Source organism: Phragmites australis, chromosome 3, assembly GCF_958298935.1.
Source record: "Phragmites australis chromosome 3, lpPhrAust1.1, whole genome shotgun sequence".
In the NCBI taxonomy this organism is placed as follows: domain Eukaryota; kingdom Viridiplantae; phylum Streptophyta; class Magnoliopsida; order Poales; family Poaceae; genus Phragmites; species Phragmites australis.
The window spans coordinates 464,441-482,092 of record NC_084923.1 but is presented as its reverse complement, the minus strand read 5'-3'; the positions used below and the strand labels follow the sequence as shown (position 1 = coordinate 482,092).

At 39.5% G+C, this 17,652-nt stretch overlaps 1 protein-coding gene and 2 long non-coding RNA genes across 6 annotated transcripts; 1 reads left to right on the top strand and 2 right to left on the bottom strand.

The window, feature by feature from the left end:
- Positions 1 to 118: 118 nt before the first annotated feature.
- Positions 119 to 5,397, top strand: LOC133911352 (uncharacterized). Of its 3 annotated transcripts, none has more exons than XM_062353560.1 (7): positions 119 to 259; positions 797 to 1,061; positions 1,449 to 1,507; positions 2,289 to 3,852; positions 3,932 to 4,044; positions 4,131 to 4,242; positions 4,850 to 5,397. In XM_062353560.1, exons 2-7 carry the CDS (start codon positions 905 to 907, stop codon positions 5,395 to 5,397), a joined length of 2,553 nt encoding a protein of 850 aa, XP_062209544.1. In that variant the 5' UTR covers positions 119 to 259; positions 797 to 904. The 3 variants fall into 3 exon arrangements, with proteins under 3 accessions (XP_062209544.1, XP_062209545.1, XP_062209547.1); XM_062353561.1 differs by having other exon boundaries at positions 2,289 to 3,854; positions 3,937 to 4,044; XM_062353563.1 differs by lacking the exons at positions 119 to 259; positions 797 to 1,061 and having other exon boundaries at positions 1,448 to 1,507; positions 2,289 to 2,354; positions 2,435 to 3,852.
- LOC133911354 (uncharacterized) lies at positions 254 to 1,885 on the bottom strand. The gene is made up of 3 exons (XR_009908645.1): positions 1,852 to 1,885; positions 930 to 1,086; positions 254 to 808 (listed from the first exon to the last, which is right to left on the bottom strand). It is a non-coding gene; the product is annotated as an uncharacterized LOC133911354 (long non-coding RNA).
- Positions 4,223 to 7,210, bottom strand: LOC133911353 (uncharacterized). Of its 2 annotated transcripts, none has more exons than XR_009908643.1 (5): positions 7,131 to 7,210; positions 6,472 to 6,919; positions 4,987 to 5,539; positions 4,787 to 4,916; positions 4,223 to 4,716 (listed from the first exon to the last, which is right to left on the bottom strand). It is a non-coding gene; the product is annotated as an uncharacterized LOC133911353 (long non-coding RNA). The 2 variants fall into 2 exon arrangements; XR_009908644.1 differs by having other exon boundaries at positions 4,987 to 5,104.
- Between the last annotated feature and the right edge of the window lie 10,442 nt (positions 7,211 to 17,652).

Genomic DNA, 17,652 nt, shown 5'->3' with positions numbered 1-17,652 from the left:
CCTGCTCTGCTGCCTCCATTCTTCTTTCTTCAAGGAGGGAGAAAGAGAAGAAGTAGAAGAAACGGAAAAGTAAAAGATAGCAGTACTGACCGACGAGGAAAGAAAGGCTTCTGATTCCTTCCGTCGTCGTCGCCAAAAGGATGCACAGCACAGCTCACAGCTGCAGGTCCTAGCATCTCCTCACGCGGCCAACAACTGACCTTGAAGAAGAGCTCTGATGGTTCTCCTCTTGTGCCTTCTCTGGAGTCTTAGTTATCAGGTAAGTGAGTTTTAAATGAAATAGTATTACTCTTAGTTGCTGGCTTTCCTTCTTGATTTGCACTTTCTAGAGTTACTTGTAGTCGAATTTGTTTGTTTAAGGGAAACATTTGTATGCATGGTCGTTACCTACATGTTGAGATCATATAATCTAGTGCTATGATGCTTACTAATTCGAGTAATAGAGAAAGTAAAATGTAATATAAGGCCCTGACAATTTTGGCAGATGTCTCTTAAACACAATGTGAAAATGGTTTTGCTGGATCTTTCACTCACTTCGAAGTCAATATTGGAGGAGTTTCTAGCATATTTCTTTTCATATCCTTGCTTTCTTCAACAGTTCCATTAAAATAGATAAGAGTGGCCGGTTTGCTCTGGTATTTGCTCACAATTACCTTGTATTATTTGTGCAAAAATATCAGTTCTTCTGTTCTCCAGGCTTGGCAAGCGCTCCCCACCCCCCTCCCCTTTTGCAATAGAAATTTGGCATGTGTCACTGCATGAGCTTTTATTGTTGATCTAACTGCAAATCGCTCAGGGACCACACTTGCTGCAAAAGGATTAGCTCGGCGAACTAAGCGATCAGGAGAAAACAAGGGTGATACTTCAACTGCAGAGTGCAGAGAGAGAAAGAAAGAAATACAAAATGGGGAAGAGGAGTCAAAGACGACCTATGCGACGTCAGGAGAACAATATAGGCTGCATGTCGGGCCTCATTCGCATGTTCTATTTTCGCCAAGACGCCAAGCTCCTGTTGGACAGGAAGCAAGGGAGCAGAAGGCACACTTTCAGTGGATTTGCTGGTAATTCTCTTCAGGGTCACAGTTCCTTTAACAACAAAATGTATTAGTTATGAAGTGGGATGGTGGTTGTTTAACTGCTGTCAATTTACCTTTCCTTATTGTAATATTGATGATCAAAGCCATAAGAGACGAAAACTGGTACTCATGTTTTTTATTCCTTGTAATAGGCAGCTTGATGAAATTGTGCCAACAAAGTATAGTAATATAGGTAACTAATGCAACAGCTGCATATTAATCTATGATATTCTCCCTTGGCTACACATTTTTCCAATGTTACAAACTGGTATCAACAAATCCCTGTAATCTACAGTCTAGAACCAAACTTTGCATGTATAAACTTAGTTACTGGAGTTTGCACTGCTGCTGATGCATCACGCATGATTGCAGGAAGAGGGCATTCAAGAAAGAAATCTAGAGACTTTGAGGAAATAGATGAAGACTTGGATGTAAGTTTTTTTATATTTATATCTTATAAGCACAATGTGTAGATGTGCTCTAAAGACTAGAAACCATATAGTCATGTGCTTGCTGCTCGTTATAGTCTGCTAAACGATTTTGTTAACACCACAATGATGCAGCAGATGTCTAGTGAGCCTAGCCATTCTTCACTACCTGGTTACTTGCATAAAAAATTTCTATGACCTGTGGAAAACCTTGCATTAATTGCAATCAGTTTACACTTCAGACATAAGTGTACTTTAATATATGATTGTGTAAAAGAATTAGAAAAGCATGCCAAAATGATTTCACAAATACATTTCTATTAAGCAGTAGAAGGCATCAAGAATACCTGTCATTTATGAACTTGGATTGAGCAACCATCAATCCATCATGCACTCTTGATGCAGAAGGGTCATGGTTCAAGATTTGACATTATTGTTCGTATAAAAAATTACTCTTTGGTCATAAACCTGCAGAAGAACTGTTCAGTAAATAAATAGCATGGTAGCACCACTCGGTTCTATATCTGTTGGACTTGTAAAGTTACTTCCTTCTAACTAAAACAACACAATTTCACACAAAAATGAATTTCCTAATATATCAGATTTACTTCACTGTTATGTTAGCATGATAAAGCATCAAATTGATATAGATGATCTAAATTTCATCAAGTTCCTATAAAGGATGTGTTATAATTGTGTCCAGCATCCCATTCTGTACTGTTTTGCTGCATATTAGAGCTTATTTTCTTAAAAAGTATAGATCCGTTGCTCTTATGTTTCTCAGAACATGGAGGAATGCAGGTCAAGAAAACCAACAGTCAAAAGACTTATGGAGGACGAGTTAAGAAAGGTAAAACAGTTGAAGATTACAAATGATGAGGTTCAAAGAATATTAGCTGACCTGAGACATGGTGTCTGTCTGGACAAAAGTTCAATGCAGAACAGCAAATCAAAGGGAGACCAAAATCACAACACAAGCATCACAGTGACTTCCCCATCTGGATCTTTGGATCCCAGTGGTTCCAAGTGCATGAAAGAAGCAGAAGAAAATGAACTTCAACTTGCCTTGGCAGATTTCCTGGGACAAATCCATAGTTGCCATGATGAGTGGCCACATAAAAATTGCAAGAATAAAAATGAACTGTGTACTGAGCTGAGGTCTATAATCCAAACGAAGCTTGATGAGTTGAATAGTCCTTGCAGTCTTGCTTATGAGCAAACTCCACAGAATGAGGAAAGTGAGATTGCTGGTGGCAAACATCTTTGTAGCAGCAGGGAAGCTCAACCCAAAAAATTCAGAGATGCATTAGAGATGCTAAGCTCAGACACTGAACTTCTCTTGAAGATACTTCAGAAGCCGAATTCACATATTTTGGAGAGCATCCAAAGGCACCAAAACAAACAGATAGGGACCAACCTAGAGCCCACGAAAACGCCAGAGAATGCCGAGTCCGTAGAAGATACTAAGAGTCCAAATCAGGATGAGTTGTCCACCAAGACACGTGGTAAAGAGAGCAGGCATATCTTTTTCTGGAAGAAGGAAAGATCAAACAGAAAGCATACTACAGAAGGAACCAATAGTTCTCAGCCAGTTAACAAAATAGTTATACTGAAGCCAAATCCAAGAAGAGGCATTGACCCTACCACGGCCACTAGTTCAACTCAAGCTCCAGAATTGAGTGCAAATGAAAATTCAAAATTTTCAATTAAGGATGTCAGGAGGAGATTCAGAATCGTGACTAGCGAAGCTAGAAAAGGAAGACCCTCAGTGTATGAAGATAACCTCCAAAGAGATCCATATTGGCTCAAAAATTCAGCTTTCACAATTAAAAAAGGCACCAGACTGCTCGCTGAACAGGCCTCAGAAGGGGAAGCTTCACCTACTGCTAAAAAGAATGTTAGACCTTCAACCAGCAGTAGGCCAAAGCAAAGAAATGATGGACCAGGGGAAATTAACAGTGACATAATTACATCATCAAAGGGTGTATCTGTCTTCTACGATGAGGCCAAGAAACATCTAACAGAGATTCTGAAGGACAAAAGTCAAACCGCCAAGTACCCAACACTTCAGATCTCAAGGTCCTTAGTAAGAATGCTTTCCCTCCCTCAATGCAGCACACCATCACCTAGAAGTAGCCCTAAAGAAAAAGACTGCATTGACCTTTCACCTGAAGAGGCAAATATTTGTGCCATATACAAGGCAAAGAGAGAGAAATTTGCAAAAGAAGAAAGCCAATCGGGGGAAATTTCAAAAAGTGTTGCGTGTGGTCCTAGTGAAGCACTGCATGAGCAGGCTGTTGAGGAAAGCCATTGCATCAAAGAAGAAAGTCAAGTAACAACACAAGACGGTAAGTAAAAACTTTCATAGTCCTCACAATGGCTGAATAACACATCGTTATTTTTTATTAAAAAATGAATATATTGCAGGTGCTGAGCTTGACACTGTGCACACTGAAGAAATTAACAAGCTGGGTTGCTCAGAAAAAATGAGCAATGCATGGTGCATCCCAGAAGAGCGATGCAGATATAACTCCACTCTAGTATGTTCCACCCAATACTCAGTGCTATTCCATCATGTTTCCACATATTTTCTTATTTTACTGAATTCGTGTACTTTATATTGAAGAATGTGGTGGAAGAAGCAGAACCAGGAAAAGAGCATGTTTGGATGTTTCCAAGCTCACATGAGAATGTTGTTGAAAAGCCAGAATACCAAGAGCCGGCAACTCCCCGATCAAGTGCGTCTATTGAGCTGATATCACAGTTTTTTTTTCTCAAATACGCAAAAGAGTTGTGTATCATTTCATTAAAGAAGAAAGAGAACAAGAACAACACCAATCCCACCCCTTACAAACTTATAAATACACACGCGCCACTGACTCAAACAAAGAACGACCGGACCTAAAAAAACAGCAGCACCTAGCTAGCCCCTGAAACTAACCCTTGGAGCTCCTTAGCCCCGGCTGCACACCACAAAGTGCCCTCTGCTTCCACTGCCAATTTCATTTGCATCAGGAGAGGTAGCATTGAAAACGTAATCATTTCGATGTTTCCAAAGTTCCCAAGCAACTAGAATGATCAAGGAGTTAAGCCCTTTCTTTTGCTACTTGTCTAGATATCACAATTTTCTCCCGAGGGAAACCACGAAAAGCAAGAGCAACCCAGTCCTGTATCTGTTCTCGATTTGTTCTTCCATGAAGATGTTGACAATCCTGACAGTGAAAGCATGATAAAATGTATAACTGGTTTTACGAAAAAATCAAACTTAACATTTCCACTTACATTGATAAAATAAAATGTTCAAAAAATCTAAATGATTTCTTTTGATCCTCCAATGATCTCCAGGTGATTTGCACAAAGATATCTTGAGGTCGCAGTACACCTCAGATGATGGATTGGACCAAGGGATTTTCTGGGAGGACAAGGATGTCAGGTTAGGTTACATAAAGGCACTGCTAGAGCTATCAGAATTATGCACATACCAGAATTTAGAGGTATGGTATATAGAGGATGAATTAATCAGCCCTTGCTTGTTTGAAGAACTACATCAAGGAGATCAAATAGATGATACAAAGCTCCTCTTTGACTGCATTTGCGAAGCTGTGACAGAAATCCAGAGTACATACTTCAGAAGTCCCCCATGCTTATCTTCTCTCAAACACAACATAAGGGCACCTCCAATGGAACAAAATCTCATCTCAGAAATCAATAAGCATGTTGAGCGCCACCTCCATTATCAATTTCCAAGCACGTTAGACCAGCTAGTTAGCATGGATCTTAAAGATGGCAGTTGGATGGATCTTCGATCAGAAAGTGAAGAGATCACTGTGGTGATATGGGACTTCATACTAGATGACATATTAGACGAAGTTGCTTACAATTTGTGGATTTGAAGCTTCGGTCTCCTGGTCACGGTTGAAGTCTCCCTAACACTATTTGTAGATTGGTTGTGCAACAAATAGAGTTATAACTCGTAAATAGAAGTTACCATACTGACAATAACCTGTTTGTGTGGCAAAATCCGGAAATTTGAACCTGGAGGACCACAGAAACAATGTGTGCTTGCGAATTTCAGTGGTTCACTTAACGAGTCCAAGTACAGAAAAAATTGTTCTTAAAGACACCAGCTGCAGCTATTATGCCACATATTTCTAAGCCATACAATGGATATAAATTTTTAAGAGATTCACAGTCAATGGCTTCGCACAGTAAGGCATGTTATTGCGCCAAAAGCATGATAGCATGCGCTGACTGAGGGTCCTGTGAATTTCATCTTACCGCTTGTGTGTATTCTTGTTATTATGTGTATGCTATCGATTATGTATGACAATCAACATGTTGGTTTCAGCAAAGTTTAGAACACTGAGTGTCCAGGTGCGCGTGTGAGCATCTGTGCGTGTGTCTGTGTGTGTTTGATTTTGTGTACTAACGTATCATCAATGAATGTGTTTCACTTAATTCAGATCATACTTTATTTTTTTCTCTGCTTGAGTAGTTCTATTGCTGGATTGACATCTGATACATGCAGGTCTGTAAACTTAAGCTCTAGTTTCATGATATGGAATGACAGTTTAGCGACTACATTTTCCTTTCCTTTGACTTTTTTGCAAGTGGGGACACTTAAGGCTCACAACCCAGGTATCATGGATTTAAACCCCAGAAAATCATAGTGGAAAATCCACACAAATATCCCACTAAAGCCGTGGTTGGTGGGAATCGAACTATGGTCTTCAGCTAGAGAAATGCGAATAGTCAGCAACTTTTATGTTTCCTGACTAATTGTAAACAAAGTACGATATATGATCATATGAGTAGGAGCAGTTACTGACATGCATGCATGCGATTCTATGGATTCTTAGCTTACATCACCAAAAAATCCTGTTGTATACATTCAGTGCAAGAAGGGCATACATCTAGGATTGAAGATATGATTCATGATTTGCATATACGAGAGAAGATGGTCATACCGTAATGGAAGGGCTTCTTTCTTTCTTTCTTGAAGAATTGATGAAAGGAATATCATGTATCATTTTTGCTGTCACTAAGTTTGTCACCTGATGTAAGCTAGTGAAAGAGTGATCCTTGCACAAATAAATTCCCAATGACAATGCTTCCTTCCATTCCAGCTGGCATCAAATGCTCCTATCACTAGTTGGCTCTCAAGGAGGGAAAAAGGCTGAATGGTTGATGCACTGTATTTTTATTTTTATTTTTTTTTATTTGGTGCTGCCTGAGTGCCTGGGTCCTACTCGCTCCCAGCAGCATCTGATCCACTTCCTCCTGTGAAATGAATTTCTTTTATGCATAGTGAGGTCCATGTGTGCGGCGCACCACATGCCAAATCCGCCAATTAATCTTTCTTCTGCTCTTAATTTGTAGTAGTAAAATTGAGAGCGCCACTTAAACTGTCAAACCCTAATAAAAAGTTGCGAATTGGTACAAGAAATTGGGGGTCAAAAAGCTAAATGAGCGGAAATCTAACTGCATGAAGCATCAGAACTCTTTCGGGCCTGATTCGAGCAGGTAGCTCACTGCCCGAATTATCGAAGCATCCGAATCGAAATTTCGAGGAGAAACCAAACTGCGAGACTTGGTGGAAGGAATGCACGGGGGGCGATCGACTCACCGTGCTTGCGGAGGGAGCGAATGGCCTGCCCTAGCCGGAGATGACTTGGTGGAAGCGACAGGCATGGGAATTCTACAAAATTCTTGTCTCACTTGATAATAATATACATCTCCGGTCATAAATACTTTAAACTTTTAAAATTTTAATGGTTAATAACTTCTAAAATATTTAGTTTAAAAATATAAAAATCACACAGGTAAATTTCTCTTAAAAATACTTTCATAATATTATATTTTATTAGATATTTTAATAATATTTTAATAAAATAATAATAATCAAAATTATACATCGAAAACTATAAAAATAAAAAACGACAAGTATTTATGATCAAAAGGAGAACTAGTAATAGCACTAAGCCAGATAGGTTATTAAGGCTTTGTTAAGTTTGGGATTTTGAAATACCGTTTCTAGATTATAGTTTCTAAAAAAGTGACTGTAAAAGCGGAGTATCTTTTGGCATCCTGAATTTTGACATGGATTGGATGTTTACTTTGGTTGCATAATATTTATAATATTTTTAGTTTTTCTAAGTGTATATTTATGTCTATTTGATATTTTCTTTTATTACTTTTCATATTTAATCATAATTCTATAATAATTGAGTTTTGGGGTGTGAATGTATTTGGCATCCAGGCCTCCGTAGCCGACAGAAAGGCTTCTTCTTCTTTTTTTTTTGCCATTTTCTCTGTTTTGCCATCTCAGATCCTTGTACTATGAATCAATTTAACTATTCATAGCTCGTGCAATTTCAGCATTCTGCAAAAATATACTTGTTTGCGCACCCAAACAAAGGTATGTGTGAAGATGTTGCTTTGTTTCAGCTGTTTATGGTTCAGAACAATAGAAATCTGACAATGACCAGCATTCATCTCCTTTAATCCGAACACAATTAATTTCTTAACGATTCCACTCAATTTAAAGCAGGTTCGTATGAAACCGCGATGATGTAAAATGATACAAACAGCGGCGCGGCGCCCAATGGCAAGGCTTGTTGTAGTGCCATGATCACTCTTGACGCACTGATGGATTGAGTGACTCTGCCAGCCGGAGGACTTGCCGCATCGGCTCATCGGAGTCGCCAAGAAGGTGGTACAGATGGAGCATGAAATTGACATCCACGGCTTCATCAGTGCATCAATCACTGGTTGCAGTGAGGGATAACGGTATTACACAACTGAGATAAAATTGTTAAACTCAAATGTGATAACGGTATTACGCAACTGAGATAAAATTGGTGATAACGTTTTTATAACATAGTATAGAGACTTGAGCAAATGGATAGTTAAGAATGGTGCGGGTTACGCGATGTGGTTGGTGGTAGACTTGCTGAAGTCATAAGACCGTGTAACACCTCGAGTCCCACAAATACCTGAAATGCTACTTAACTACGCTATAAACATATTGAACTATAAAAAAAATTGACAACACCTCATTTGCAGCAAGAGACAACGCGAAAGCAACAACATATATATATATATAGAACAACATATTAACATCTAAGATCCTAGTAAAAGAAAATATCAAGAACTTAACCGCTCTAAAGCGTTACTAAGATAGTCAAACAATAACACCAGCATCTACTATATTATTATTATAGCACTATTTTATATGGTATAAGTAATGTCATGAACGTGTAAGACGTATTGTTAAGTCATTCCCTCTAAGCTAGCTTCAAAAGTACAATCTAGGGAGAGAAAAAATAAGGGTAAGATTGGATAATCTCAGCAAACGAACTACTTTAACAAGCTATTTAAACCACGGTATTTAAAGCATCAATTTAATACTTTAATAGTTATAAAGATATTAACATTACCCAACATATTTCTTTTTTAAGCAAGTTAAATAGTTACTTCTGCAAAAAAATCAATAATCACATGTTCGTATTGAACTTAACCGTAACATAAGTTAGACAAAGAAACAATATATCTTATATGACAAGATATCAACAACATAATTGACTTTTAACTTCTAAAAGTTAAATAGGACTTGTAATGAAATATCAATATCCAAGTCATCATGAATAGAGCTCAAGCCGTATTAACAATAAATGGCATTTTTACAAAAAAAAAAAAGACCTACTCATAACGACATACCTTGTGTAGTTAATAAGAGTACTCAAATATCTACATACAATTCACCATAATCAACTTGTATATAGAATATTATTGCAATGCAATATGATATATATGAATACTGTACAATACAAATCCACATAAAACTTCAATATCTTCATAAATCCGCAAAGCATACCACAATAGATATAAATAGAGAAGCATCACTTCTCATATCAACTTCCAATGCAATTTTTTAATATATCCAAATATTCAATTTCACACAACAATGCATATAAATGCAATGACGTGTCTTCTTTTACATCGTACCCCTCATCGAACAATGTGTGATTGCGTACCGATACAGTCGTGACCCTAAGATCATGACATAACTTCCATTGCAAATAAAATACAATGCAGTTCAATATATATAATATATTTCAAATGCCAAAATATAAACCATATAGTCCACAACCGTGAACATACAGCAACATACAAGTATTTTGTAGATAATTAATATAAGCCTCTTTCATTCACATATATCCACCATTCATTCTTCATGTTAAAGTGCAGGTGACATAAATATAAACATACAACAATAATAAACTTGCTTTGAAAGAGCAAAACCTATCTTATTTTATAACCACGTATTACAATTTTAATTCTATGTAAATCAAAAAAGATAGCGTCTATGCTTCTGATAGCTTATCATTTAACATGCATAGAGTTTCAAAAGGTTATATTCCAACTAGTTATAGACATACGAAACAATCCTCAAAAAATTAAATGACCACCTACAAGTCAAAGCATATTCTCTTCTATAAGCTTCTACATAACCGACAACATTATCCTCACCGGGCCGTTTTTCCCACCTTGGCCACCCTGCGCGTCCGCGCGCCCACGCGCGTGTGTAACCAGGCCGCCGCATGTGCGCCATGCAACCCAGCCAAGCCGTCCGTGATTTGGCCCGGCCGATTGGGCCATGGCTCAGCCCAGTGGTTGGCTGGCCTACCAGGCTGGCCCAGCTGCCAAAGGCCATGTATTCGTGAGCTGGCCCATCTCCCGTAGCCTGCTAAGCCACCCAGCCCAAACCCGAGCAGGCTGATACTGTGCAGCTCGACACTGTGCAGCCTAAGCCCGGCCTGACCCATCCAGGTCCGGATCCAGTCCAATCTGGGCCCATCTCAGCTCAGCAGGTTATTGTTCATGTGGGCCTGGGTTACTGTTGTGTGGGTCCCACTTATGAATAGTATCTTTTTGTATTTTCTAATTTAATTTAGATTAAATCTTCTAGGAGCCATAATTTTTCCGTTCTGGCTTCGATTTCGACGATTCTTTCGCCAAAATTCATCTAAAATCGAGATCTACTCATCCGTCACATTGTGATAGACATTAGGACTCATTTGGTTTTCCATTTGGTGTTATTTGATTCTTTTCTAGTATAGCCGTTATTGATCGTAATCGTAATTGTAGAGCAACCAAAATTCTGCAAGTGCTACGCAGGAAGCATTAGGAGCGAGGAGGATCCTGACTACAACCAATACTCTGAAGAAAACTTCGAAGAAGGCAAGTCCTATTTTACTTGATCATAATGAACCTATGTTTTCAACTAATCTACATAATCAACTAAAGCTTGACTTATTATCGCATGTGCTATGTATTGCACTTTTACAAACTATTTATAATAGTTAATCCTATCAAACACATGCTATGCCTTGAATATTATCATCCAGAATACATATCACCCTAGTATTACCTACCGTTATCTATATTAACGTCAGACGATGCCATGATATCTAGCATGCTTAGAATTGAATATGTCTCCTCAGAGATGTCGCTTTTAAAATACTTCTCCTCGGAGATAAGATTTAATGTTATCAATGACAACTCATATACTATGAATCTTTGATTATTGTGAATTCCGCGATGGTTGTGAAATCCTTGATGTCATGTGGGATTCTGAGGGTGATTTGTAAAAGTAAATGAAAACTGTTTGGCGGGGGCAAGTGGAGTAGTATTTTGGATGAGGATGCTCCTGGAGGCTTGAGTCACTATGTGGTGTTAATTGTCAGAAGATATCTGCCATGACCGCTTAAGGAACAAGTCTTGCGCCGTCATGCTTACCCACTCCTGTACAACCATGCGTCTTGAATTGGTAGAACTTGACTTTTTTTTTCACCGGACTGAGTTGGGCATCATACTAGGAGGCTGGGGAGCAGTGAGAAGCCAAGTGTCTATCTGACCCTCTGTTGAATATTTTGAGAGACGGCATAGCTAATCTGGTATTCTAAACATGTTCTCTGGTACTTGGGGTGTCTCATAGAAAAGCCTAACATGAAAGGTGTTTGGAGAGTCTCGGTAACGGATGGAGGCTGAGCATATCGTATGGGTATAGTTGTGTAACCTCTGCAGAGTGTAAATCTATTCGAATAGCCGTGTCCACAGTCATAGACATGCGAATGCATGATCAAGCTTGAGTAGACTCCGGGTGTGTGCGTTTTGATGAGTGGGTGTATGGATTAGATGTCCGTGTGATGAGATTTCTGGCTCAATCCGTCAGAAGCTGTGTGGTATTAGAGGTACAACAGATATAGTAATAGAGATTGCAGAGTGAGGTGTAGCCCCTCCCAAGACCGAAAAACCACAAATAAAGCTTGTTACCTGGTTTTAAACCATTTAAAGTGGCTTTAAAGTCAATAATAAATGATGTAATTGAATACATGCATAAACCGCTTTGCACTTCAAATTAAACCGTAAAGTCTTATCCTTAAATTACCAATTTATGCATCTATCAACACCTTAAAATAGTATAGGGCTTGATGCGTACCTTCCGTACTCACTCTTGATGTCATTCAGATGAGAAAGCAGACGCTGCCAACACCAGAGGCAAAGACGAGGATGAAGAGTACGTAGTCACAATAGTCGCGTTCGCACCCTAACTGCTTGTGGCTTGGGTCTTTGCTTTCCGTTGTACTTTTATTGGCCGTTCGGTCAGGTTTGTATTATTATTATTTGGGTTGTAGCCTTTTGTACTTATGTACAAAGTTTGATTATGATACTATAATTGTTATAATATGCGTATCAGCTACTTAATTCAGGATCTGATACAGGAGTCACATGAGATTTCGAGATTGAGATCTTACAAGATTGATCCTTCAACCGGGATATAGAATAAACCATTATCGGAATGTTGTAGAATATCCATTAACTGAAATTGGAATATCCTACCCACCAAGGGAACGAAAAAGACAGCGAAGTTTTCCGTGAGAGAAAATACCGATAATTTTTTGAGACACTGTTTGTGGAAAAAGCCAATGCCTGACCTTCGGAAGAATGGGGAAGATCTGATCTATTCCCTTCTATTCATTTTCGAACGTACCAAAAATAGTTAGAGGCGATAAACTTGATATACCAAAGCATCAAAGTACTTCACTTGATGCTCACTACAAGAATAGGTCTACAATTACCTTAAGAATCACGCCCCTGTACAGACCACCATCTAAAGGATTCTGTACGTCAATCAAACGTCACATAAAAGAAACATAGACATGTGCCGAACCAATAACCACGGCTCGCTCACAATTAGAAGGGTATAAACACATAATTTTATCGACAGCCACCGAGCTACGAGAGTTGCCAGTAAACTTTGTATGTTTGTATTCTCTATTATATACCATAAAAAAATATGGAGTGTTAGCTCTATTGGCAAAGTCGCTAGGCGTATCGTTTGATTTTCGCTGGATGTAGGTGTTCACCTCGCTTGAGATTTATTTTTATGTGTTCACCTCTGAGATTAGATCCTAAGCAGGTTATCAATACATGCGTGTGTTTAATAGTATTATGTATTTTCCATACACCAAGATCTAAAACTCTCTAATATCTCCCTAGCTTGTGTAAAAGACACGCATATATACATGCGATATGAGTAGAGTGGGCGTCAGTTATGTGCTAAGAAAAAAAGACGTAAATATCATAAAAACCACACGTATATGTCACTCACCTTTTTTCACTCTTCTAAACGGACAAGGACTCTTGTCGAGAAAATCCCAAGCACCGGTGAGAACGAAAACAGGAGCCCAAAGTTGATCCGCAGCCCCGCCATCCACACACGCGGCAGCAGCTTGGGAACAGAAAAGGAGTCAGCCAGGGAGAGAGAAGAATTTTTTTTATTTTAGCCTATATAAAACTAATATTTTATTAATAGTACATGGAAAATTAAAATTTTAGAAGCTAGCTCTTTTGGTCATGTCAAAGGTATTGACGTAATCTCCCATCCGTGTGACGTCAACCTCTTTAGTGTGATCAAAGTGCCACGCTGGTATGACACCGTGACTGTCAGTCGATGTGGCAGGCTTGAATCGTGTTAGGAGTCTTGGTATGACCGGATGTCATGCTAGTAGTATTGGTATGATCGGTTGTGTAAAGTCCTTTGGTGTGACTGGGGTGTATATAGAGGGTCATGTCGGCTCTTCCCACCTGCACATTGTTCTTCCTTCTCCCTCTTCTTAGATCGAGCGCGCCGGTGGGAGTCTCATCGGCCAATCCTCCACCATTAGGGCCCAATTCGAAGCAGATTTCATGGGGAAGTGTCCTAGTAAGGTAGCTCGTCCATTCTCTCCATCTATTTTCGGTTTTTTTTCTTGCATTATTAGGTGAATGGTAGGTAGGGTTTAGTATTTTGGTGATGATGATCTATCAAATTTGTACATTTTTTGTTAAATTGAAGGTTAAATATCGTGCTATGAATGTATAGTTACATATTTGTATCCTGTAGAATTTGTTGCGTATAATTGTTTGAACGTAGGTAATTAAGGCATATATGGTTAGGCTCCACGTATATGAGCAATGAATGTTATATGTATGTGTGTGTGTATATATATATATAATTTTGAATGGTTGTGATAAAATGATGAGGCGTAGGGATTGGAATTGATTATATGTAAAATTTGCATGTGTTACATATTTTTGCATATGTGAAATATTTAGATGATTTGTGTAGATGGATCGGATTGTTCCTGTGTTTTATGGTGGCATGATTAATGCAAATAGGGAGTTTGATAAGATGAGGGAGCATGTGTTGAAATTTAGGAGCCCGTCTTGTTTCAATGAAATTATTGCTCGTGTTAGGTCAATTATGAATCTCGATGTGGATGAAAATGATATAACCATATATGGAAAGTTTGATGCTAGCTGTAGTGGTAGATCTCACTATGTTGTCATGGAGTTGACATCGCAGGATGATTGGAAGTTGTTCAAGGATTGTGTGAATGATTCTCAAGTTTATTGCGCAGAGGTTGTAGTTAACGTGGGTATTTGTGGACGCTTGATGCCATCAGTTCAAGAAGTACGGGGTAGACTTAGCAAAGAAGTTGAGCACATTGAGTATTTGGCTCAAAAAATTACCACCGTTGTCCCAAAGGTTGTCGGTATCTCTGATTTCACCAATGTTACTGTACCGGAGGTACCTTGTGCCTCCGTTAAGGAGATATCTACCGATGGTTCTAATAAGTTTGATTTTGCTATTGTATGCAATGAATTCGATGATGGTTTTTTTTAGGAAGAGGAGGCCCAAGGAAATGTTGAAGAAATTCCAGTCTTCTCTTCAGACAGTGAGGGCGAAAATGAAGGTGATGAGGTAGAAGATATAGAACATGTGTCTGGTGTTGAGCAATGACATGTTGGTCCTGAGGCTGAAGGAGAAGCGAGCGAGGATGAAACGGGGCTTGGTGGAATGAAATTTACACGGAGCAGGAGATGAGTACATTGAAGGTTGTACATGTGCATATGCCCGAGGTGCTGGGGTACACAGATATTTTATTGACCAAGGAAGCTTTATGTGATAATAGCTTAATGCCTATGGAGGAGGAGCGAAACAATGGGAAGAAGTTGATTAACAAAGGGGATGATATTTGATAGTATTGATGAAGTGAAGTTCTGATTCAGGAACTACGCAGTGCGGCACCACAGGGCGTACGACGTGATTCATTTTTATGCGAATGAGTGGTACACTATCAAATACCAGGAATGTTGTGGATGTGATGTATGGGTCCGTATTCTAAGTGACGACTGAAGATGAAATGCCAAAAATGTGAAACAACCCCACACTTGTAGGTCGGTAAGTCCAAAACAAGTGCACTTGCAGTGCACATCGAGGTATCTTAGTCAGTGCATCGCCTCCATCGTTTGGACAGACTCGGACACGACTATGATCTCTCTAATTGAGACTATAATTAGGTTTACCAATTACCAGGTGTTGTATGACAAGGCATAAAGGGTGAACCAACATGCTATGACATTACTATAGGGAGATTGAAAATAGGTATACGTGAGGGTGTCTAGGATATTAGATGCATTTCATATTTCAATCCCTGAACAAAGTGCTTCATTTCGACTGGTGGCATGATGGGCAATGATAGTGGGGTAATGAAGACCGTCATGCAGCGTGTGTTTTGGTGCTTCCCTCAATGCGTGGAGGCCTTCAGGCATTGTAGGCTCATGATTAGCGTCGACACCATTTTCTTGACGAGAAAGTACAAGGATGCTCTGATGATTGTTGTTGGCATCAATGCGGAGGATCAATTGATCCCCTAGCATTTGCGTTGACAGAAGGAGAGAGGAACGAAAGTTGGTATTGGTTCTTGTATCTGGTTCGCCGTCATGTAAATAGAGCGGGACACCAAGTCTGTATGGATATCGGATTGGCACCAGGGTCTCTTTAATGCAACTAGAGAACAAATGGTGGGTTATCCACCACTTGTGCACTGGTGGTGCATGCGTCATTTTACAGCTAACATTTGAAGAAGATAGGAGAGCAAGAAGGTAATTAAGAAACTAAAGATACTTTGCAAAGTTAGAGAGGAGAGACATTTCATCAAAAGCCTTGTAGAATTGTAGAAGATTTTGAACGAGCCTGCGACATAGTGGTTGCAGAGCGAAATGAATAATAAGTCCAAATGGGTACTAGCGTATGATGAGGGTGGTTGTAGGTATGAAACAATGACCATAAATATCTCGAAGTTGCTCAACAACATCATGAAAGGCATCTATGCAATGCATGTGTCTGCCATTGTGGAGTACATCTTCCACAAATGCAATTTCTATTTTATTGATCAGTGGACGAAAGCACGTAGCGGACTCGATGCTGATGAGGTGTGAGGAAAAGCCATCTCTAAGCACCTCACAAAGCAGGTGAAAATATCTGCTACCTGCGAAACACAGCTCTTTGATCCAAGAAACTATGTTTACAGTGTTACATCAGCATTTCGAACCACATTAGGTGGTGAGAGCTCTTGCGGCAGGATATGCATAGTAGACTTAACTACAACGGAGTGCACATGCAGAACCCCGTAATTGCTGCATGTCTCATGCTCTCTTGTTATCACAGCATGCCGAATGAGAAGAGTGGAGTATACCCCCCTGACTATTTGACCCTAGTGTATTCTAAGAGAATGGCTCTGAAGATATGGGAGTCCACCTTCGAGCTTTTACTTGATCTTTCGCAATGGCCAGATTACAATGATGATGATTATGTGCCTGATTGTGGTCTACTGAAACAAAAACCAGGGAGGAGAAAGAGAAAACGGCTCCAATACAAGATGGATGATTCTAATAATGGTTATAGTGATGACATGCACGGGGTTGGTGACTTTGATGAAGCGTCAATTAAAATACGTTGCTCCATATGTCATCAGTTTGGCCACATGATGGAACAACACAAGAAGGGCCTAAGGAATCAGGCAATTCATAAGAAAAAAGAGAATTTTAGAAGGGGGAAGTAAACCGTATTTTGGTAGTAGTGATCTATTCAATAATGCATTTTGTTCGTTGTCTAAATATTTCTATATGATGCCAATTACGATCTTTCTGTTAAATATCTAATGACTATTTGACACTTTATATTGCAGGGTGATGGTGCACTCTGATTTCTCTCTCCTTGAGACATTCTATGATGGGGACCATCGAGCACACCTCATTGTCCATAATGGCAAGGTACCAAATATCTGTAGCTGCTATGTATAATTGTAAGTGGCGTGCATGTGTAATTGATAATTCCAAATTGAATTGTACCTTTCAGGTGCTGAGACATCTTCAGGTACGCACTCACAGTCCTCTCCGGTGGGATGAGAGGTACGCACCATACATTCATCGCGTAGGCTTCTTGCTGTTGGTCAGGTTGGTGACATCGGGGTTGCCGATGTTCGACGACGCGACATTGAGTGCATTAGTGGACCGTTGGAGGTCGGTGACACACACTTTCCACCTCCCTTGCGGTGAGGCCACGTTCACGCTGCAGGATGTGATCATGATTCTTGGGCTACCGGTGGACGGGCATGTTAATATAGGACACCAACAATATACCCATCGAACTGACCCGCATGCTAATCGCTCGATCCTTCATAAAGCAACACATCATCATTGTCATCATCGTTATCGTCCAAGACAACCATAAGTAAATTAGCAATAAGAGCCTT

Excerpts from the sequence above, each read along its gene's own strand:
- LOC133911352 (XM_062353560.1), top strand. The coding sequence starts at position 905 with ATGGGGAAGAGGAGTCAAAGACGACCTATGCGACGTCAGGAGAACAAT. Across the intron at positions 4,045-4,130 it reads GCAGATATAACTCCACTCTA|AATGTGGTGGAAGAAGCAGA; the intron begins GTATGTTCCACC and ends TTTATATTGAAG. Across the intron at positions 4,243-4,849 it reads GCCGGCAACTCCCCGATCAA|GTGATTTGCACAAAGATATC; the intron begins GTGCGTCTATTG and ends AATGATCTCCAG.